Genomic DNA, 25150 nt, shown 5'->3' with positions numbered 1-25150 from the left:
TAGTAATAATAACTGTTACTACAATATTAATGGTGCTATAGTGATATTATTACAACTATATACAACAATACCATTATATTTGTCAGTATGGAAATTTCAACAGTGTGACCTGTTTGCAACTACCAGATAAATTCAAAGAACATTTGGGCTAAAAGCAAGCAAGTGGGATTAGCTCTGAAAGGGACCTTGTGTGACAAGGACAAGTTGGGCTGAAAGGCCTGTTTCTGTACTGCATAATTCTTTCATTGTGAATTTCCAGATGGTCACATTCAGCTCCTTAACGCTATTCTCAATCATCAGAAAATTAATACAATTTGTTGTCAATGCTAATATCAAGGGAAATTTATCCATAAATACTCAATTTTTCCCTGCTTGGACCAGTCTATACATAACAAAGACAATGGATTATAAAGGTGAATTGACTACAGTTGTCAATAGCATCAATGAACTTGAGGTCTGTGTGAATCAAGTGGAAAATTCACCACTTGATGGAGCCCTATTTGGCTCCATCCTAGTACTTTTGTTGATTTGAAGCTAATGGTATGGACTAGCTGTGTGTCAGTATCAGAATCAGGTAGCGATGCCTCAACAAGGCGATGTCCATCATTAAGGACTCCCATCACCCAGGACATGCCCTCTTCTCATTGGCACCATTAAGCAGGAGCTATCGGAGACTCTAATTCATTGTTTTAGGAGCAGCTTCTTCCCCTCTGCCACCAGATTTCTGAACGGGCAATGAATCCACAAACACTACTTAATTTTCTCTCTTTGCCTTACTTGTTTAATTGTTAATTATGTATGCCATTGTACTGCTGCCACAAAGCAACAAATTTCACAATGTATGCCAGTGATATTAAACCTGATTCTGATTCTGACACACAGCTACAGAAGTTCTTCAAATTACATTTTTATAGGCATCTGTCAGTCTCGTGAGACCATGGATTTGAGCCTTGGAAGGTTTCCAGGGCGCAGGCCTGGGCAGGGTTGTAAGGGAGACCGGCAGTTGCCCAAGCTGCAAGTCTTCCCCTCTCCATGTTACCGATGTTGTCCAAGGAAAGGGCACTAGGACCCAAGCAGCTTGGCACTGGTGTCGTCACAGAGCTGTATGTTGTTAGGTTCCTTGCTCAAGGACACAACACACTGCCTCAGCTGAGGCTGGAACCAGTCACTTTCAGAGCACTAGACTGATTCCTTATCCACTAGGCCACATGCCAACACACACATTTTTAACTGCTTTATAAATGAATTTCACTTCACTATAATGTCAGAACTGTGCGTATATATGTATGTGTATGCAAATCTCATGTTTAAGATGAGAGAATTTGTTGAGTGCAATTGAAATGATGGGAAATATGGCAAATTGAGGAAAAATAGTTGCCATAAACTGGTTTATGGGTTGTAAAAGAGCATCATTGGTCTTTTATGGGAACAACGGAGATTGAGAATAAGATTTATAGAGTAATTATTTATAATTATTCACAAAAGTAGTTAATACTAAAAGTTATCATGAAATTTTGTCCTAAAAGCCTATATCATCGACATACTTGGGTCATGTTGACTAAAATGTGAATAGATTCAGTTACTTGAAGGTTAAATCAAAAATTTGTTATTGTATGGCAAATAGTTATATTAGAGAGCAACCATTGTTTTGGAGTGTGCCAGTCTTTAGAGTGGCTTTGGCTGATTGGGCTTGCACGAAGTCAGGTTTGGGTGAAGTAAATTGTATTGTAAGTTACACTCTCTGTTCTTATTTGTTCATTTTTCATCTATTAGTGCATAGTATAGTGAGAATGACTCAAGGAGCAGTGTTTTATACTGTGTGTGGGATGTGCGAAGTCCTGGAGACCTCCAGTCTCCCAGATAAACACATCTGCACCAGGTGCACTGTGCTGCAGTTCCTGTGAGAGCATATTAAGGAACTGAAGCTGCAGGTTGATGACCTCTGACTCATATGGGAGAATGAGGAGGTGATAGACAGGAGCTACATGGAGGTAGTTACCCTAGTTTACAGGAGGCAAGTAATTGGGTGACTGTCAGGAGAAGGAGGGGAAGTGCACAGCCAGTGCAGAGTACACCTGTGGGCGTTTCCCTCAGTAATAGGTAAATAACTTTAGATACTATTGAGGAGAACAACCTTCTGGGGGGAGCCACAATAACCGGATCTATGGCACTGACTCTGATGCTGTGGCTTAGGAGAGCAGAGAGGTGCAGAAGACTGCAGTGTTGATAGGAGGTTCCTTAGTCAGAGGAACAGGTTCTAGGGTCTGTGGGCACGATAGGGACACCCAGTTGGTATGTTGCCTCCCTGGTGCCAGGATCAGGGATGTCTCAGATCAGGTGCATGGCATTCTCAAGGGTGAGGGTGAGCAGCCAGAATTCTTGATACATATTGGCACCAGTGACACAGGTATATAAAGTGAGGAGGTCCTGGAGAGAGATTTTAGGGAGCTAGATAGAGAGCTGAGAAAGAGGACCTCCAGGGTAATAATTTTTGTTGCAAAGTTTTGACTGGGCTTCGGCCCTTGCTTTCCCCCCCCCCTTCCTGATGAAGAGTCTCGGCCCGAAACGTTGGCTACTCTTTTCTCATGGATGCTGCCTGACCTGCTGAGTTCCTCCAGCGTTGTGTACGTAATAATTTCTGTATTGCTGCCTGTGCCACGTGCCAGTATGGGTAAAAATAGGATGATTTGGCAGGTGAATGTGTGGCTGCTGAGGAACTGATGCAGGGCCAGATTTATGGATCACTGGGATATCTTCTGGGGAAAGTTTGACCTGTACAAAAGGGACGGGTTGCACCTGAACCTGAGGGGGTCCAATATCCTTGTGGGCAGATTGGCTAGAGTTGTTCGGGTGGGTTTAAACTAGTTTGGCAGAGTGATACTGCTGAAGATGAGGTAGTTGTTTCACAAATGGAGGCAATGTGTAGTGAGATTCCTAGCAAGGAGAGGCTGATGATAGGGCAAAATTACAATATAAAAGAGAGGCGAGAGCGTTTGTCAAACCGCTGGAAAACAATTCTGGAGAGGTAGTAATACAGGGACAAGGATTGTCGAGTGAACTGGGTAAGTATTTTGCATCATTCTTCACTGCAGAAGACACTAGCAGCATGGTGGAAGTTCCAGGTGTCAGGAGTCATGAAGTGTGTGAAGTTACCGTTACTAAAGAGAAGTTTCATGGGAAACTGAAAGGTAGATAAGACACCTGGACCAGATAGTGTACACCCCAGGGTTCTGAAAGAGGTGGCTGAGGAGATTGTGGAGGCATTAGTAATGATCCTTCAAGAACCACTGGATTCTGGAATGGTTCCGGAAGAGTGGAAGATAGCAAATGTCACTCCACTCTTCAAGAAGGGAGAGGAATAGAAGAAAGGAAATTACAAGACCATAAGATATAGGCCATTCAGCCCATCGAGTCTGCTCCACTATTCAATCATGGGCTGATCCAATTCTTCCAGTCATCCCCATTCCCCTGCCTTCTCCCCATACCCTTTGATGTCATGGCTAATCAAGAACCTATCTATCTCTGCCTTAAGTGCACCCAATGACTTGGCCTCCACAGCTGCTCGTGGCGACTAATTCCACAGATTTACTACCCTCTGACTAAAGTAATTTCTCCACATCTGTTCTAAATGGATGTCCTTCAATCCTGAAGTCATGCTCTCTTGTCCTAGAATCCCCTACCCTGGGAAATAACTTTGCCATATCTAATCTGTTCAGGCCTTTTAAAATTATTGGCCAGTTAGTCTGATCTCAGTGGTTGGGAAGATGTTGGAGTCGATTGTTAAGGATGTGGTTCAAGAAACTTGGAGACACATGATAAAAATAGGCTGTAGTCAGTATGATTTCCTCAAGGGAAAATCTTGCCCATCAAATCTGTTGGAATTCTTTGAAGAAATAACAAAGGAGAATCGGTTGAAATTGTGTACTTGGGTTTTCAGAAGGCCTTTAACAAGGTGCCACACATGAGGCTGAGCCCATGGTATTACAGGAAAGATTCTAGCATGGATAAAGCAGTGGCTGACTGGCAGGAGGTAAAGAGTGAGGAAAAAAAGGAAGTCTTTTCTGACTGGCTGATGGTGACTAGTAGTGTTCCACACGGGTCTGTACTGGGACCAATTCATGTCAATGATTTGGGTGATAGAACTGATGTTTTTGTTGCAAAGTTTGCAAATGGATATGAAGATAGGTGGAGAGGCAGGTAGTTTTGAGGAAGTACAGAGGCTACAGAAGGACAGACAGATTAGGAGAATGGGCAAAGAAATGGCAGGTGGAATACAGTTTAAGGAAGTGTATGGTCATGCACTTTGGTAGATATGAAAGGGTTAACTATTTTCTAAATGGAGAGAAAATACAAAAACCTGAGGCACAATGGGATTTGGGAGTCCTTGTGCAGGTTTCCCTAAAGGTTAATTTGCAGGTTGAGCCTGTGGTGAAGAAGGCAAATGCAATGTTAGCATTCATTTCAAGAGGACTGGAATATAAAAGCAAGGAATCAACGTTGAGACTCTCTAAAGCACTGGCGAGGCCTTACTTGGAGCATTGTGAGCAGGTTTGGGCTCCTTAGAAAGGATGTGCTGAAACTGGAGAGGGTTCAAAGAAGGTTCACGAAAATGATTCCAGGATTGAATGGCTTGTCATATGAAGAGCGTTTGATGTCTCCAAGCCTGTATTCAGAAGAATGAGAAACCTATTGAAAACTATCAAATGGTGAAAGACCGTGATGGAGTGAATGTGGAGAGGGTGTTTTCTATGGTAGGAGAGTAAGACCAGAGGTCATGGCCTCAGAATAGAGTGGTGTCCTTTTAGAACGTAGATGAGGAGGAAAACTGGCTCTTCTATGAAGAAATGACAGACCAGGCCCGGTGGGCCAAATAGCCTAATTCTGCTCCTATATTTCTTATGGTCTTATAGAGAATATGTTTCACTGTCAGGGAGAAATAAGTCCAGAGTATGATGGAATGCTTCCTTAAAAGAAAACTTGAAATGAAGCTCAACATTATTTGGGGTGGGGTGGGGGGAACAGGCTGGTTGATTAGCTCCCTGTTCACTGTTCCACCATTGATATAACTTGGCAGCAGTGTGTCATCTCTATCGATGCACTGTATCTGCATTTTTTTATCTTCGGAACTCCCAAACCTATGACTTCTATCGGTGATGTGGGCATTGAAGTGCTACCAGCTTCAAATTTCCTATCAATTGACATACCATCCAGATTTGGAAGTAGATTTGTTGATCAGAGTCAGGTTTATTATCACTGGCATGTGACATGAAATGTGTTAACTTAGCAGTTCAATGCAATACATAATATAGAAGAGAGAAAAAATGATAAATAAAATAATAATGAATAAATAAGTAAATCAATTATAGTATACAAATATTGAATAGATTAAAAACGTGCAAAAATCAGAAATACTGTGTATTTTTTTTTAGGTAGTGTCCAAAGGTTCAATGTCCATTTAGGAATTGGATGGCAGAGGGGAAGAAGCCATTTCTGAATTGCTGAGTGTGTATCTTCAGGCTTCTGTACCTCCTACCTGATGGTAACAGTGAGAAAAGCGCATCCCCTGGGTGCTGGAGGTCCTTAATAACGGATGCTGCCTTTCTGAGACAAGGCTCCCTGATGATGTCCTGGGTACTTTGTAGGCTAGTACCCAAGATGGAGCCGACTAGATTTACAACCCACTGCAACTTCTTTCGGTTCTGTGCAGTAGCTCCTCCATACCAGACAGTGATGCAGCCTGTCAGAATGCTCTCCACGGTACATCTGTAGAAGTTTTTGAGTGTATTTGTTGATATGCCAAATCTCTTCAAACTCCAAATGAAATTTCACTGTTGTCTTGCTTACTTTATAACTACATCAATATTTTGGGACCAGGTTAGATCCTCAGAGATCTTGACATGCAGGAACTTGAAACTGCTCACTCTCTCCACTTCTGATTCCTCTATGAGGATTGGTATGTGTTCCTTCGTCTTACCCTTCCTGAAACCACAATCAGCTCTTTCATCTTACTGACGTTGACTGCCAGGTTGTTGCTGCGGCACCACTCCACTAGTTGACATATCTCACTCCTGTACGCCCTCTCATCACCACCTGAGATTCTACCAACAATGGTTGTATCATTTGCAAATTTATAGACGGTTAATGAGCTGTGCCTAGCCACACAGTCATGGGTATAGAGCGAGTAGAGCAGTGGGCTAAGCACACACCCCTGAGGTGCACCAGTGTTGATCGTCAGCAAAGAGGATATGTTATCACCAATCCGCACAGATTGTGGTCTTCCGGTTAGGAAGTCGAGGATTCAATTGCAGAGGGAGGTACAGAGTCCCAGGTTCTGCAATTTCTTAATCAGGATTGTGGGAATGATGGTATTAAATGCTGAGCTATTTTCGATGAATAGCATCCTGACACGGACGTTTGTGTTGGCCAGGTGGTCTAAAGTCGTGTGGAGAGCCATTGAGATTGCGTCTGCCGTTGACCTACTGTGGCGATAGGCAAAATGCAATGGGTCCAGGTCCTTGCTGAGACAAGTGTTCAGTCTAGTCATGACCAACCTCTCAAAACGTTTCATCACTTGATGTGAGTGCTACTGGGCAATAGTTATTCAGGCAGCTCCCATTATTCTTCATAGGCACTGGTACAATTGTTGCCATTTTGAAGCAATTGGGAACTTTAGCCCATAGCAGTGAGAGGTTAAAAATGTCCTTGAATACTCCCGCCAGTTGGTTGGCACAAGTTTTCAGAGCCTTACCAGGTACTCCATCTGGACCTTCCGCCTTGCGAGGGTTCACCCTCTTCAAAGGCAGGGTAACATCAGCTTCTGAGACAGAGGTCACAGGGCCATCTGGTGCAGCAGGAATTTTCACAGCTGTAGTTATGTTCTCCCTTTCAAAGCGGGTATAGAAGGCATTGAGTTCATCTGGTAGTGAAGCATTGCTGCCATTCATGCTATTGGGGTTCGCTTTATAGGAAGTAATGTCCTGCAAACCCTGCCAGAGTTGCTGTGCACCCAATGTCGCCTGCAACCTCATTCGAAATTTTCCCTTTGCCCTTGAAATAGCCCTTCGCAAATCATACCTGGTTTTCTGGTACAGGCCAGAATGCCTATGAATGCCACAGATCTAGCCTTCAGCAGACGCCGTACCTCCTGGTTCATCGACGGCTTTTGGTTTGGGAATGTACAGTAAGTCATCGTTATTGCTGAGTCAAAATTATGAAGTTCCTTGTCTGGTCAGATATACAGATGTATATTTGGGAAGGTGGCTCAGCTCCACTTTTCTCAAGGGTATGGCAACAAGTTTTATTATCATTAATGTCTAGTTCCTATCTATAAACAATAAATGAATAATTTTTGGTCTTAATTATTTTTGTGAAAATTAGTACAATTGTAAATAATTGCCCTATAAATTTCATTCTCATCTCTTTTGTTCCCAGAAAAGACCAGATTTTTTTTTTTACAATCCATAATCTACAGTTTGTGTTGTCTGTTTTTCCCAGTTAATTTGCCTTATTTCCCATCATCACAATTGCACAGAACAAATTTTCTCATCTGAAACATAACAGATTCTGAAAATGATGGAAATCTTGAGCCAACACTAAGAAAATGCTGGAGGAACTCAGCAAGTCGGGCAATAACTGTGGTGGGGAATTGTGTTTGGTCCTTAAAATCTAGACTAGGCTATAGAAAGAGAAGCCACTTGCTATAAGGGTGTACACGAGGAAATCTGCAGATGCTGGTAATTCAAACAGCACACACAAAATGCTGGTGGAACACAGCAGACCAGGCAGCATCTATAAGGAGGAGCACTGTCGAGGTTTCGGGCCAAGACCCTTCGTCAGGACTTAACTGAAAGGAAAAATAGAAAGAGATTTGAAAGTAGTGGGGGGAGGGGGAAATGCGAAATGATAGGAGAAGACCGGAGGGGGTGGGATGAAGCTAAGAGCTGGAAAGGTGATTGGCGAAAGTGATACAGAGCTGGAGAAGGGAAAGGATCATGGGACGGGAGGCCTCGGGAGAAAGAAAGTGGGAAGGGGGGGAAGCACTAGAGGAAGATGGAGAACAGGCAGAGTGATGGGCAGAGAGAGAGAAAAAAACAAACAAACAACTAAATATGTCAGGGATGGGATAAGAAGGGGAGGAGGGGCATTAACGGAAGTTAGAGAAGTCAATGTTCATGCCATCAGGTTGGAGGCTACCCAGCCTGTATATAAGGTGTTGTTCCTCCAACCTGAGTTTGGATTCATTTTGACAGTAGAGGAGGCCATGGATAGACATATCAGAATGGGAATGGGACGTGGAATTAAAATGTGTGGCCACTGGGAGATCCTGCTTTCTCTGGCGGACTGAGCATAGGTATTCAGCGAAACGGTCTCCCAGTCTGCGTCGGGTCTCACCAATATACAAAAGGCCACACCGGGAGCACTGGACGCAGTATACCACACCAGCTGACTCACAGGTGAAGTGTTGCCTCACCTGGAAGGACTGTCAGGGGCCCTGAATGGTGGCCTCCAAACCAAGGGTGTACCATGGGCACCTGTATGGGTCCCAGTTATGCCTGCCTTTTTGTTGGCTTTGTGGAACAGTCCATGTTCCAAGTCTATACGGGTATCCGTCCCCCTCTTTTCCTTCACTACATCGACGACTGCATTGGAGCTGCCCCCTGCACGCATGCTGAGCTTGTTGACTTCATTAACTTTGCCTCCAACTTTCACCCTGCACTCAAATTTACCTGGTCCATTTTTGCCACTTCCCTCCCCTTTCTTGATCTTTCTGTCTCCATCTCTGGAGACGGCTTATCTACTGATATCTACTATAAGCCTACAGACTCTCACAGCTACCTGGACTATTCTTCTTCCCACCCTGTCTCTTGCAAAAATGCTATCCCCTTCTCACAATTCCTCCATGTCCGCCGCATCTGCTCTCAGGATGAGGCTTTTCATTCCAGGACGAAGGAGATGTCTTCCTTTTTTAAACAAAGGGGTTTCCCTTCTTCCACCATCAACTCTGCTCTCAAACGCATCTCTCCCATTTCCCGCACATCTGCCCTCACCCCATCCGCCTGCCACTCCATTGGGGATAGGGTTCCCCTTGTCCTCACCTACCACCCCACCAGCCTTCAGGTCCAACATATAAATCTCCGTAACTTCCGCCACCTCCAACGGGATCCCACTACCAAGCACATCTTTCCCTCCCCCCCTCTTTCTGCATTCCACAGGGATCGCTCCCTATACGACTCCCTTGTCCACTCGTCCCCCCCATCCCTTCCCACCGATCTCCCTCCTGGCACTTGTAAGCGGAACAAGTGCTACACCTGCCCTTACACTTCTTCCCTCACCACCATTCAGGGCCCTAGACAGTCCTTCCAGGTAAGGCGACACTTCACCTGTGAGTCAGCTGGTGTGGTATACTGCGTCCGGTGCTCCCAGTGTGGCCTTTTATATATTGGTTAGACCTGACGCAGACTGGGAGACCGTTTCGCTGAACACCAACGTTCGGTCCGCCAGAGAAAGCAGGATCTCCCAGTGGCCACACATTTTAATTCCACGTCCCATTCCCATTCTGATATGTCTATCCATGGCCTCCTCTACTGTCAAAATGAATCCAAACTCAGGTTGGAGGAACAACACCTTATACACCGGTTGGGTAGCCTCCAACCTGATGGCATGAACATTGACTTCTCTAACTTCCGTTAATGCCCCTCCTCCCCTTCTGATCCCATCCCTGACATATTTAGTTGTTTGTTTTTTTCTCTCACTCTGCCCATCACTCTGCCTGTTCTCCATCTCCCTCTGGTGCTTCCCCCCCTCCCTCTTTCTTTCTCTCGAGGCCTTCTGTCCCATGATCCTTTCCCTTCTCCAGCTCTGTATCACTTACGCCAATCACCTTTCCAGCTCTTAGCTTCATCCCACCCCCTCTGGTCTTCTCCTATCATTTTGCATTTCCCCCTCCCCCCACTACTTTCAAATCTCTTACTATCTTTCTTTTCAGTTAGTCCTGACGAAGGGTCTCGGCCCAAAATGTCGACAGTGCTTCTCCTTATAGATGCTGCCTGGCCTGCTGTGTTCCACCAGCATTTTGTGTGTGTTGCTATAAGGGTGTTATGTGAATTGAATAGGGTAATCTACATTTAGATTCCAGCAGGTTGTAGAGTGGCTGAAAAAGGATATGAAATCTGGGTGGGTGAAAGTCTTAGTCCTTTAGGGGTACACTTTTCTGAATTTGGGGTAAAGCCTCAAGAAGAAGCTTTTATCTGCATTTGGAGAATAAATTGCTTCTACACATTACTAAAGAAGTGTCATCCCCTGAATTATTATCCTCATCTTTATTGGCAAACCAGGTGTATTTTTCTAGTTGATGGGAGAAGATTGCCATGGTGCTACAGTATTCATGATACAAATGATATTGATTGACTTAGGATATTGGAAGTGATCAAACTCAATAAACAAGTTTGGAATTAATGGGATTGCACACTTTTGTCATAAAAATGATGAGAAATCTACAGAAATGTGCAACTTACAATATTCTGTTCCAATAGCCTTTTTCTTGTATTTGATGGTTTGGAGTGGCAGAGCATGTTCATATCCATATCCATCATCCATACTTAAGCATTTTTGCAAGGGGTTGCTATATAGAGTTGAAGCCAGAAAATTTAATAGCATTAACAACCCTTCTGTTATCCGACCTTTAACTGCTTAACTTGGCAGAGAGCAAGGTTCATAACTAAACATTTTTCATCTGTATAACTAGTGTAGGAGTGCTATCAGTGAGATTTATGGTAAAGTGGTACACTATCTTTTCACGCCTTGGGTATTTCACAAATTATAAACATGGTGGTCTTATCTATCTTACAGTTGACACAAAGTTCATTAACCTCTGTCACTTACAATAAACTTTCGTTCGAGGTCTGGAGCTAACTGGAATTTTGCATAATTAACAGGTCCCTTTGGGACAAAAGGAGAGTTAAAGATGGAGAAGATTTATGCCATAATACCAAATGGTTGTTTTACCAACATTAATTAACACACATTGTTAGAGCGAAGTAGAGACACCTTTAACCTTGTTACCTGTATTGAGAGTTCTTGATGCCAATAATGGAGTTGTAACTGAATATTGATCCATTCCCGACACAGACATCTGCTAACTTTGACAAGCCCACAAGCCAGTTCATAAGGTTCCCTGAGATTTGGAACAGTGAATCTTAATCTTCCATATGAACAATAATGAAAATTTAGTGTGTTAATTTCATCAAATGAAAGTGGATCACATTGTTTTATTAGATTTAAATCTCTATAAACAATGACACACACAGTTACCTGCAGAGAAAAATGTAAAATTTAGATCAAATTGCTGTCCCTATGAAATAAGTAATACTATTTAAATTTCTCAATTTCTACCATGCCATCCACATCTGAAGCTTCTGTTGTACAAAGTCCTCAGATCAATTAATGTTTGAATTTTGAAAACAGAACTGTTCAAGGATCTTAATATAGAAATAGTTTTTATGGTTTACAGAGTGGGGCTGATTTTCCACCTCTGGGCAATATAAGGTATAACTTTCTAGGTCTTTAGACTGGGTTTGCAGCAGTGTTATGCTGGCAGTTACAATGACTGTAAATTCATAAACTTTAAGAAAAAAACTTTGCAGATGCTAAAATCCAGAGTAACACACACAAAATGCTGGAACAACTCAGCAAGTCAGGCAGCCTCTATGCAGAGTAATAAAAGATTTGACATTTTATGTTTTGATGAAGGGTCTTGGTCCAAAATGTTAACTCTCGTTTGTCTCCATAGATGCTGCCTCATCTGTTGAGATCTCCAGCACTTCGTTTGTGTTTCTTGTTTTCAAGATAATGTTGGATGAAATCTCTTAAACAGGGAAGTTTTCAGTGCTTTAAACTGGTTTAGGGGTACTCCAAAAGATGACAACAGCAGTTTGTTCCTAAGATGTTCCCTTAGGCCATCTTGTCTAACAGTCTGTCAGCAGTTAGACGAGATGGCCTAAGGGAGATTGGAAACAAAACATAATTTTTTTTTAAATGGTCTTAATTTTTTGGCACAATGTTATTCTAGTTGCTGTTCTGTAACATCAGATAAAAGCTCCAAGTCGGGGCCAACTAGCTGCTCCTCCTGATCCTAGTTTCTCAAAACTGCTCTGCTGAATTGCTCACCAAAATATTATACCATTCTTCATTCACTATAGCACACTTGGATAACTTGTGCCTATCTTATTGTCAATTTTTGGGGTAATGGGAAAATTTGTTAATTGTCTTTTTCTGCAAAGTCATTCTGTGAGCAAAAAAAACAGGTGCTCAGTAAGGATAATAGTGCCCTGTGCTAATCCCTGGCCTATGTTGATCTCAAGTGAGCAGCAGTTTGGTGAGTATGATTGGCTTTAATGCTTCTATCTAGTGAGGACAATTCACGAGGGGTCATTTGGTCATTAACTGCTGCAGATATTCTGTGCAAATATCTAATTATAGCATTTCTACTTTTGGTATTCATAATCCTGGCTTACACATAATGAATGCCCTGCTATTGCTGTCAAGTGGTCAGCATCAAGTATTCTTGAAGCTGGACAGATGAAAATTGGGAGGGAAATTTAAACATGACATTTATTGACCTCTCACTCCACCCCACGCATATCTTGAAATAACATTTTGAAAAATGATTAGAGCTTGATGATTTCTTTATTTAGCAATTCTGATAAACAGTTATTAGGTCTACTAGATGTGCTGTACCTGTCATAATAGTGGTGCATCACTGTATATGGTTTTACTTACCTGACAGTTTCATTGCAAGCATGCGCTGTAAATGCTTTTAAAAGCTGCCACATTAATGGGGCTAAATCTAGTTTAATGATAATTCTATAAAATCTGTCAACATTTGATTCAATTTTATCTGTCTCTTATTTAATTTGGCTTAAATTAGAAAATTTCAGTAGTGCAACCTACAGGTCTTTCCACTCCCTTGAGAATTTCCTCTTTTCTTACCCCTGCTAATTTACTGAGTGCAACCAAGAAGAACAGAGCAGAATTTCATTTATTGATTTGATGAAATATGAACTGCATGGCAATACAGTCTTGTGACTTTTTCTCATGACAATAGAGCCTCATGTTTACAGTCTGACATAAGCCAATTTAATCCAGCATCTGCTCAGACTGTCTTGTGTATATCATTAAAAATTTATCAAGTGGTAGAAGTGGCTGTATACTTGGTCAACCCTTGATCCTTGCCATTTGAGACTGTGACTGTGGTTACCTCATTCTCAATCAATGTTGTGCAATCCAGATTTTCTTTTGCTTCATCTCCAACTTGTTGAAATTTGAAACCATTTAAAAAGTACTTCATAAATATCATTTGTAGCTATCCACTGCAAATTCTTGTTCTCTCCACAACATGGAATACATCAGTGATAGTTGGTTTCATCGTAAAAGCTGCCTCATATTTGTAAAAAAAAAATCATTTGTGATCCGCACACCGAGATATTGGAGCCAGTTACACTGTATCTTTTGGTGCAACAGGATCTAGTATGATTTTTTACATGACAGAATGGCAGCGGTAACTTCCTTTTGTTATATCTACCACTGTTTGGAATTCTTTTTGGTGTTCCAGCCATATTTCAGTCTTGCGCTGATCAGATTGCATACAAAATTGAATCACATTTTCCAGGAGCAACTTGGGCAGTCAGTGGTTTTCCAAGATCAACTATATGTTGTTAGCATTAATCTTGAAATGACTCCAAGATTAGAAAATTCCTTCTACTTACTTGAAGGTTCAACTTCTTGTGGAAAAAGAACCACCAACATCCTCATCATGTGACTTCCAATTGCCTCCCTTGTCTACAGTCACCATCGCTGACCCAACATCTGATCATTACCCCAGTCTAGACTCCTGACCAGACATCCTCTGCCCAGCCCCTATCGTGAAACCTCATCCTTTAAGGTCCATGCTGCATACAGGCAACTAACAAGTCCAATACCAGATATCCATGTAATGGGACAAAGAATGATAATGTCAGGGAAATTTTCAACTTGTTTAACATATCATGGAGTTCTTAATATAATCCACGTTTAACATATTAGCAAAAAATAAGCTGCTGAAGGAACTCAGTGGGTCAAGTAGGATTATGGAGGCAAAGGGACTTTTTTCTCCAGATCCCAGCATCTTCAATCTCTGGTATTTCTGTAGTATTTTATGTAGTTTAGCCTGAGGATTATATCTCGTTTAAGTCAGTGAACCCCTCCACCCCCCACACCACTTCAGTTTTGCAAGGTAACAGATATTAGAAATATGGAAGTGACTGATTTTATTTTTAAAAATTGGGGATTTCAACAGCTGCAACATCAAGTGCATATGGGGAGAGGAGAAGGTGGGTACAGGAAACATGCTTGGACAAAACAGGTTGGTGTAAGTGTCTGGGGGATTGAATATCATTCCACCCCTAGTCAGCATGTGGCTGTACTGGCATTTTGCAGTTTGATGGGCCCATTTACAGCTAAGTATTATCATTCCCAAAAGTATGATGCTCTTGTATAATTTTGTGTTCTATTGAATAACAATCCATGGGATGGGATGTATCTAAAAATTGATATGGGCTGCAATAAATGTGGTTGTTGGTGAGAAATGAAAGAAAGAAAGAGAGAGAAAACACATGAGGCTGCTTAACAAAATAAGACCCCATGGTATTACAGGAAAGATACTAGCATGAATAGAAGATTGCCTGACTGGCAGGAGACAGTGCGAATAAAGAGTTTTTCTGGTTGGCTTCTGGTGAATAGTGGTATTCTGCAGGGTTCAGTGTTGGAATTGATTTTTTTCCCGTTATATATCAATGATTTGGATGACAGAGTTGATGGCTTTGTGGCTAAGTTTGCAGATGATATGAGGATGTGTAGAGGGGCAGGTATTGTTGAGGAAGCAGAGGATCTGCAGAAGGACTTAGATTGGGAGAATGGGCAAAGAATTGACAAAAATATAGTGCAGAGAAGTGTATAGTCATGCACTTTGGCAGAAGGAATAAAGGCATTGACTATTTTCTAAATGGGGTGAAAATTGAAAAATCAGATGTGCAAAAGAACTTGGGAGTCCTCATGCAGAATTCCACAAAGGTTAGCCTGCAGGTTGAGTTGGTGGTAAGGAAGGCAAATGCAACGTTAGCATGCATTTTGAGAAAACTAGAATTAAAAGCAAGGATGTGATACTGAAACTTTATAAGCAATTGGTTGGAATGCACTTGGCATATTGTGGCGATTTTGGGCCGCTTATCTAAAAAAAGATGTGCTGGCATTGGAGAGGGTCCCAAAGAGGTTCATGAAAATCATTCCAGGAATGAAAGGGTTAACATATGTGGAGCATTTGATGGCCCTGGGCCTGTACTTGCCAGAGATCAGAGAATGAGGGAACATCTTATTGAAACCTTTTGAATATTGAAGGGCTTAGATGGAGTGAATGTGGAGAGAATGTTTTCTATAGTGTAGGAGTCTTAGACCAAAGGGTACAGCCTCTGAATAGAGCAGTGTCCATTTAGAAAAGAAATGAAGGATTTTTTTTTTACCCAGAAGGTGGTGAAACTCTAGAATTCATTGCTACAGACAGCTGAGGAGGCAAGTGATTGGGTATATTTAAAGTGGAGATTGATAGGTCCTCAGTTAGTCAGAGTGTCAAAGGTTTTGGGGAATGGGCAGGAGAATTGGGTTGATATGGATTATAAATCAGCCATGGTGGAATGGTAGAGCAGACTCAGTGAGTCAAATGGCCTAATTCTGCTCCTATGTCTTCTTATGGTCTTAGGGAGAGAAAAAGAAAGAGAACACTGGAATACAAGAAAATCAGGCCTGTTGTGCCTGTACCACAGTTTCGTACAATCATGGCTGATCTATTCTGACCTCAGGTCCTCTTTGGTACCATTTCTTTACATCCCTCTATTTCTCAATTCATTAGAAAATGTATCCACGTCCCTTTCAAATACTTCTATTGATCCAACTTCCATCACCTGCTGGGGAAAAAAATTCTAAAGATTTGCCACATTCTGCAAAAAGTATGTTCTATGTATTTCAGTTGTAAATGACGGACACCTTATCTTGTTATATTAGTCGTTATTCCTGTATCTATCCTGTTGAGCTCTCTTAGCATCTAATGGGCTTCAAAATACTATATCCAATGTTACCAATCACTTGTACAAGTTACAGAGAAAAAAAAACCTTTTGCTTGCATACTTTCCAGTCAGATTATGTCATATGTGAGTACATTCAGAGAGTAAAAAGAAAAACAATGCACAATATAATGTTATAGACACAGAGAAAGTGCAATGCAGAGAAACAAAGCGAATGCCAGGCCATGATGAGGTGATTTGAAGATGAAGAATTCCTTTGTAGCGCATGAGAGACACTTTCAATAAAATGAAATGGTATGATAGAAGCTGTCCTTGTGTCTGTTGTTACGTGCTTTCAAGATTTAGTATCTTCTGCCCGACAGATCGGAGAAGAAAGACTGAGGTGGAAGAGATGCTTGATTATGTTGGCTGCTTTCCCGAGACAGCCAAAACTGTATGCGGGTTCCAGCTGAGACCTCGCCATCACCCTCTACATCACCCCTATTTTTGAATTCCACTCCTTTGTAGTGAAAGCCAAAGCTCATGCTTTAACTACTTGTTGAACTTGCCTGTTAGCTTTTAGTGTACTAGAAAGCCTAAATCCTTCTACATCACTCACTTTCAGTCCCTCTTCATTCAGATGATAATCCGCTTGTTGATTTTTTTAACTAGGAAGTAGAAATAACGATAGGAATTCAAATAAAGGTGCCTATGGAAAATGTCATATTCATATTGATGAAGTGCAAAAGGTTTTTCTGAATTTATTCTTGTGCAACATTGACGGCATGAGTTCATCAAGCATAGAATTAAACACAATGGTATTGTGTAATTTCTTTGCATAATCCTCTGAAAATATAATGAAAATTATACCAGAATTTAACAATTTCAGGGTAGAAATAGGTTAGAGGAGATAGTCACGGGGTTCCCAACCTTTTTTATGTCATGGACCCCTACCGTTAACTGAGGAACCCCTGAGGTGGACAAATAGAATTTTAACATACTAAAATGGGATTATGTAATGATTATCCATTGCAAGAAAGAAAAGGTGCCTAGGCTTGTTTTCTTCTGAAATAAAATGTATTTTATATTTTCTGTTGTACTGAAAGTTGGGCATCGGTTCTCGTGACCCATTTCAAAACTTGGTTGTGGTTTCAAAATTATTTTTACTGAATATATCCCAACATGGTTTATGACTTGACGTTAACAGTATGTTTGTTTTCCCACTTGTCTGAAAGATCTATATGATGTCATGCCGTAAATGACACTAAATTAAGTGTTGTAATGATGCTAGAATCCACAAGGTGCTGCACAATGTTTGTACAGAATATGGAATTAGATAGCAACAATAACTTGTATTTCTATAAGTGATCTTGTATTTCAACAGTTTTAAAGATAGTAACACTGTGGACAAATAATTGCATTGAACATGCTACTGAGTATTTCTCTTCTAAAGAAGGGTCTTGGCCCAAAAAGTCCTCCAGCATTTTGTGTATGTTGCTCAAGGTTTCCAACATCTGAAGAAACTGTTTACTGAGTATCTCTGTTGTGCTAAAATGCAATTAATCAACAAGACAATTATTGATTTTAAAAAAGCCAGTGAAAACACTTTCTCACTATAAAATCTTGAAGAAAAATATTATTTTTGCAATCAATATTTATTTTATACTGAAGTTCAGCAAGCCTAAGTAGAAATACATCAGAAAACAATATGCTGTGTTGATACAATTATCATTGTAATGTAGTTTATTAAAGTGACCATTCATGTTTTAATTTTCTTGGAGATGGCAGTTAATAGCTGTCAGAATTAATTTTGCCTCCAGTGTCATATTTTTACATACAGTTGTTGGTGCTGTGATATTTCATGAAGCAGCTGTTGTGCCATTACTTAGGAACCATGAAGCTGACTTCAGTGGTTGAGTCAACTTCCTGCCACCAGGTTGTGTCGCAATGTCTGTCATCTCGTTATTTTTAGGAATTAATAGTTTCTGATATTCACAGAGGCTATGTTCTCATTGCTATTCACTAATGTTGAAATGATCAAACATCTCTGCTGGCCAGCATGTGTAACACTAGGGACAACATTGTTTGGGTCTCTTGTTTGCATAATACGAGTGCAGTAACATCACCAATAATTCTTGAAATGATTGTTTTGTCTAATATATGTAGTTATTTCTTTCCTTTTTGCTTCTAGCCTGTTGCAGTTCCTTTATTTTGAAGCTCATCAGTGTCTTTTTTTTGGCCTTAATTTGATTTGTTTCTTAATTGTAAATTGATTAGTTCCCCAAATCTGCATGTGTGCTACACCACTTTTTGCTCAACCAGTTCCAATGTAACAAAATGTTGTCTTTACTTAAAGTAGAGTTTAAGATTTGGGAAAGTTGTTCAGCCTCTTGAGCAGCTCTGTTCAATAAGATCAATATTGATCTGTGTCCATTCTATCAATGTTGGTTTGGATGCCCTTTTAATAGGGTCTTGTGCTATTTATCCCATATTTTTTAACACTGAAACTTGGTGACTGATCACGTCCAGAATTATGCCAAAATGGAGAACTTCTTGCTGAGAATTACAGATGTTTACAGCATAGACATGGGTCACTTTATGTAATGTAGCAATTCTTAATCTTGTCTGTTGCTTTACCCAATTGTCACCTTTTTGAAATACTTATATAACGAACATTACCTTAGTAAATTTTGATTCTCTTTGTGCACTACATATTTAATTACTTTAGTCTGATCGTATTAACACTGTTCTATCAATTCCATATGACAAAACCTACTTTTTCACTCATTGGTGTAAATACACTGATCGGGAAAGTCCATCCTGTAATAGATTTCAGTGAATCCTTTCCTCTTTATCCTTTGTTATGTTATAATAAAGTAATGGTAGACCCTTCTTCACAACTCTGCAGGTCTTGCAAATTATCTCCTATCTCCATCCTAGTATTTAAGTATTCAGTTGATATATCAGTGGCATATTCCTTATATTTATTACTTCTGCATGTTTTAAAGCAGTTGGAACTCTTTCTCCCGTTTCCTCCACTCTTACTGTTTTCAATTTGCTTACTGTCTTTTTGTATTTGGAAAAGAGCCCACAGAAGGTGCAGGCCAGGTTAGGTACATCTTCCTCTCCCAAAGAAAGAGAAACAAGAAAACACAATAATAGAGATTAAAACAAGCTTGTTATTACAGATGGATGACTGAGCTAGACCAGGAAATCAAGTTGCTTGATGTTTTAGAATTCAGTATTGAGTCCAGAAAGCTGCAATGTGCCCAGGTGGAAAATAAAGTACAGTACCGTCCCTCAAGCTTGCATCGGGCTTCACCGTGTCAGTACAGGAGGTCACAGACAGGTCAAAAGTGGAATGAGGAATTTAAATGGTAGGTAATGTGGACAAATAAGATTGTTCACAAAGCGATCACTCGACCTGCATTTGGTTTCCCCATCATAGAGGAAACCACGGTAAAGAACCAGTTGCAACAATGAACTGGCAGGATATTCATTTATGACAAATTAGAAGGCCAGGTCTCTATCCTGAGAAAATCACTATTTCTTTTTCTACAGATGTAGTCTGACTTGCAGAATATTTCCAACATTTTGTGTTTGGCTTTAAATTTCAAGTATTTGCAATTTTGTTTTGAACTTTGGTTAAAAGTTACATTCTAATCAACTGCAGCACTTATATTTTGCACTTCAGCTTCTTAATAGATACAGCCTTTATTCTCATTGATTCACCCAATGTACTAGTGGTATTAACAATTAAAGTGAAATAAGTATGCTTGTTAATGCTGAAGTGATAGCGTTTTATTTTAAAAGATTACTTTAAAGTCACAATTAAAGACCATGAACAGGGAAAACAAAACTGGGTAGTAAAATAAAAGGCATTTGTGCTCATGAGACAATGGGGAAAAGATACATTAGCAGAGAAGTGTGTAGCCAACAAGTACAATAGTGTTCTCTGCAACAAGGCAGGATGCCCATTACCCACATGCCATTTAGCAACTTCTGCCAAACCAAAGCAGGAGAAAATTATGGCAGTGGTTACTATCGATAAAGCCCATGATACCACAAATTGGGTCAGTAACAACACATTATCACTAATGTAAGAATTCAGGATTTCTAGGTGGAAATTTAGATCGTAGATTAGTTCTTGGCTTTGGAGTCCTATTTCAAATTTAGCTTCATTCCCTATCCTTCAAAACAAGTCCTTAAATGGTAAAATCAGCCATTCCGTACTTTGTGTCTGTATGTGTGTGTGTGTTTTTTTAAAACAAAAATCATCAATTGGAGTATCTTCATGTGTAAAGGGTTACAGTTGCCTGATTTTGAGGTCATTTTGCTTACCTGCAGAGTTTTCATGGACTCTTGAGCAGTAGCTTACTGTTAACCAGACACATTAAAGAATCCTTACACGGGCTCATTCATCTAAATCATGAAGTATAAGTTGGAAAATGTATTTGATTTTAAGATCATTGGTAACTTATTACATAATGCTGCTTCTAATTCTTTTATTTAAGTGCTACATTTATACTCAAAATCAGTTCACTAATTGGTTACCTTGTAATGTGTATTTAATCGCTGTAATAGAGTATTAAGCTAAGTAACCAACCTATTGTTATAAATGCCTAAAAATAATTTGTTCATGAATTATCCTTTTCCCTTTGTATAACCTTTGTGGCAAAGGTTATAATTTCCTTCGTTCACCACCAATGTACATTTTATCACTCATTTAATATGCATAAAATTAGTGTCAGTGAGCAAAACAGAGAACTTCAGGCCAGCTTGCAGTCGTTGAGATTTCTATAAAAATTGTCATTTTAAATGACCTCATATCCAGGCAGCTTTATATAAAAGAGACTGTAGGTCATTCAGAAGATAGCTGAGGGGACTGCTGTCTGTTATTTATCAAAACCATACAACTCGATACATTTACTTTTTATTGAGAGGATTGCTGTCTTCTGTAGTTTAAATTCGTGACCACATTCGGAGCTTTTGAGTCAAAAACATCGCTGCTTATATTATTTCTAATTAGTCTCTTCACTAGGTAGCCAGCATTGTGAATAAACAAGCAGATAATTGAACTGGTTCTTTCAGATACACATCAGGAGACGTGAGAATGTGGGATATAAGCACCTGGGACAGCAGTGCCTTGTATCTGGGAACGTCACGCAGCTCTGCAGAACTTGGACCACAGCCACACGTCTCCTTTGTGAGGATAAATAGCACCATAGCAGTGGCGGCTTACAAGGGTGGTGAGTACCAAAAACACCACAACAGGGCTGTTCAACAATTAACAGTGGCAGCTGCTGCAGACATTCACTGTAAGGTTTAGAAAGGAACACTTCTGGCCAGTAATCTAAATGCATTAATGGGCAGCACAAACCCATTACCATTAAAGTTTCTATTATGTCATCCTAAAAGTGAAATGCCAGTATTTCAGTTCCAGTATTGTACTAAGGGAAGAAAGCATTTTTGCTCTTAGTCATGGTTGTAAACCTACTCCTTAATGCCTTTCAAAATCGATCAAGTCAGTGCACCTCAAAATACAAACGTGAACAGCAAATTGACCAAGCGAAATAGATGACAATATATTGTTTCCTGGTACAGTTTAACTATTATATTGCCATGTATAACACAATCTGATTTATATTTATATAACTTTATATTTTGAATGCAGAAAGTTAAATGCAATTCAGCAGATAACACAGTAGGAGTTGGACTTTGGTATCTGATTGTTAGATTTTCCCGTCTATTGGCCATTATTTCACCCCTTTTTTAATAGACTTTGTTTTTAAGATGTTACGGAGTGTAAGAGATGCTCTAAAGAGAGCACAGAAACTGGGGCCCAAGTGAATTTATAGTTGTTGCTGTGAATTAGCCTCCAACAAGTCAATCAGGAGTACAGGATTCAGGGCCCCAGTGAGTGGAAGGTGAAGGTGGGAAATGGAACCAGTCAGTGGAAAGAAAGCTTGGGAGGCGGGACACTAGTCCGTGGAAGGTGCACAGTCGCATAGGCCCTTGTGACTGGAAAGGGAGCACAGGATCTCGGCTGTCAGTGAGTGAGGCAAGCATTAAATGTTGAGTCAGATACTGAACCATTAGGATTTCAGAATAGTAGCAGATTATAAGAATTTTACTGATATCTGGTAAATAAGATGCTACATAACATGGAAAAGAAAGAGTATGAGCAAAGCCTGTGCTTGTCTTCCACTGGACCACTTCTTTAGATAATTAAGTTCAATAATTTCTTATTAAAGATATGGAACCACCTGAAAAGGTGTATTAGTTTGTAAGATTTCAGAGCTTCTCCGAGACTCTACTTTAAATTCTGCTTAAAGCAGTGACATACTTTGTTGCTTCACTGTTTCGCAGTATAGCAAGATGTAAAGGTTTTGTTCATTATTGTTAAAACCCCAAACAGAATTTTCTAGAGTTGACTGTTGTGATGCATAGTAATTTAACAGCTTGCCAACATTGCCTGGTTAACTTTGCACTAAGAATATACAGATTCAGTGAGCTGAATGGTGTCCTTTTAAGATGCAACCATCTTGAGATTCTGATTACTTGAGTGTGGTCCCATAGGATTGCCAGCACTTCTGGTAGCATAGTACCAAATGCAAAAATAATGCATCATTGACAAAAAGGTTGCAACAGCAGGATAATTTTTTGCCGTGAATATAAGTAATTGCTTTGATACAGAAATGTCCCTTGTATTTTATATAGTCTTTGAACATCCAATATTGTAATAAATAATCAAAATAGTTATTAAAATTATTGAAGGTTGTGTCATGACCATAAGATATAGGCACAGAAGCAGGCCATTTGGCCCATTGAGTCTGCTCTGCCATTCAATGATCGGCTGACCCAATTCTTCCAGTCATCCCCACTCCCCTGCTTTCACCCCATACCCTTTGATGCCCTGGCTAATCAAGAACCTATCCATCTCTGCCTTAAATACACCCAATGACTTGGCCTCCACAGCTGCTCATGGCAACAAATTCCACAGATTTACCACCCTCTGACTAAAGTAATTCTCCACATCTTAGTTCTAAAAGGACATCTTTCAGTCCTGAAGTCATGCCCTCTTGTCCTTGAATCCCCTACCACGGGAAATAACTTGGCCATTTCTAATCGGTTTAGGCCTTTTAACATTCCAAATGTTTCTATGAGATCCCCCCCTCGGCCTACTGAACTCCAGGGAATACAGCTCAAGAGCTAAACACGAAGTACACTGCAGATGCTGTGGTCAAATCAAGACGTACAAAAAAGCTGGATGAACTCAACAGATCGGGCAGCATCTGTTGAGACGAGCAATCAACGTTTCGGGTTGAGATCCTTCGTCAGGACTAAAGAAGGAGGGGGCAGGGGCCCTATAAAGAAGGTGGGGGGGGAGAGTGGAAAACCAATCAGAGGAAAGGTCAAAGGCTGGAGGAGGGGAAGCAGGGAGAGGATAGGCAGGAGAGGTGAAGAAGGAATCTAAGGGGAAAGCACTATGGGTAGTAGAAGAAGGCAGAGTCATGAGGGGTGATAGGCAGCTAGAAGAGGAGACAGAGTGAAGGCGGGATGGGGGAAGGGAGAGGGAGGGAATTACCGGAAGTTGGAGAATTCGATGTTCATACCAAGGGGCTGGAGACTACCCAGACGGTATATGAGATGTTGTTCCTCCAACCGAAGTTTGGCCTCATCATGGCAGTAGAGGAGGCCGTGTATGGACATATCCGAATGGGAATCTGAAGGAGAGTTGAAGTGAATGGCAACCGGGAGATCCTGTCTGTTGTGGCGGACGGAGCATAGGTGCTTGACAAAGCGGTTCCCCAATCTGCATCGGGTCTCGCCGATGTAGAGGAGGCCGCACCGGATTCAACAGCTCAAGAGCTGCCAGAAGTTCCTCATACGATAGCCCTTTCATTCCTTTCATTCCAAAATAACTTGAGGAATAGTTAGGAGGATTGACGATTGAAACTGAACCTTCAATTCTATGACAAGACCTGGAAGTGTGAAAGTTGTTATATTTACAATCTTAATATTTTTGTGTTTACTTATCAATTATGAAATTACTTTTGTATATTCAAGTATTATTTCTAAAATGTGTTCAGATATATAGGAAAGTTGTCAAATAATGTTCATACACTGTATTCAAAGGTTTGTAAGAAGCTTGATCTTTTTGACAACCTACTTTTTACATTTCTCGGTTTATAAACATAGCTGAAACTGGTATGCATAGTTCTTGACATAGATATTCATGATATTTCACCACAATCCCATTCCCTTATAATCATCTGTGTAAATTAGGATGGTAAATAGTTTTTCAATTGCTCTCTTGTTTAACACAACTACAATCTTTTTATTAAGAAAGAAATAATGTTTTTGCATGCACAGTTGTACTTAAGTGCAATCCAAAGCACTATGTGACCAATTAATTAATCTTGACATTTTTACTCATGTTTAGTGTGGTATTACATGGTCTTTAAAGTGCAGAAACAGATCAGTCAAACTGGTAAATCCACGCCATAGTTCTACAAAAGCCCTATGCCACCACTCTTCACTGTATTAACCTATCCTTCCTCCCCTGTGTCTATATTTAGATTTCTTTTAACCATATCAATGAGTCCCTGTGGCAGTAAGTCCTAATTTAACCACCATCTAAATGAGCATGTTGCTTCTGAACTCCCTATGGGATTTATGAATAGTAATCCTATGTTTAATAAAACCTTATTATTGTCTGGCTTACCAAACAAGCATCATCTATACCTCTTCCCTTATAAACCTCCATTAGGTCATATTTTATTCTTTTGTTTTGAGATAGTTCAGTCTTTCCTGATACATTCAAAATTCAAAGTAAGTTTATTATCAAAGTACATACAGTACTGTGTAAAAGTCTTAGGCACATATATAGATAGGATGCCTAAGACTTTTGCACAGTAATGTTGTAATTTTATGAATTGAACTGTACTGCTGCTGCAAAAAGCAATTAATGACATGTGTGAGTGATTAAACCTGTTTCTGAATCTCTATTGTGGACTGAGACTGGGAAGGGAGGAGAGAGAGAGGAATCATGTTTGGGA

General features: G+C 40.4%; 1 protein-coding gene across 1 annotated transcript in view; it reads left to right on the top strand.

Moving 5' to 3' along the window:
* fbxw8 (F-box and WD repeat domain containing 8) overlaps positions 1–25150 on the top strand; it is a 144335-nt gene that overhangs the window by 25514 nt on the left and 93671 nt on the right. Inside the window, exon 5 of the mRNA XM_073065469.1 lies at positions 21180–21337. Within this exon, the coding sequence (XP_072921570.1) occupies positions 21180–21337 (158 nt within the window). The remainder of the gene's footprint in view (positions 1–21179; positions 21338–25150) is intronic.

This window comes from Hemitrygon akajei, chromosome 14, assembly GCF_048418815.1.
Source record: "Hemitrygon akajei chromosome 14, sHemAka1.3, whole genome shotgun sequence".
NCBI classification, from domain to species: Eukaryota; Metazoa; Chordata; class Chondrichthyes; order Myliobatiformes; family Dasyatidae; genus Hemitrygon; species Hemitrygon akajei.
This window is presented reverse-complemented; position numbering and strand designations above follow the sequence as displayed.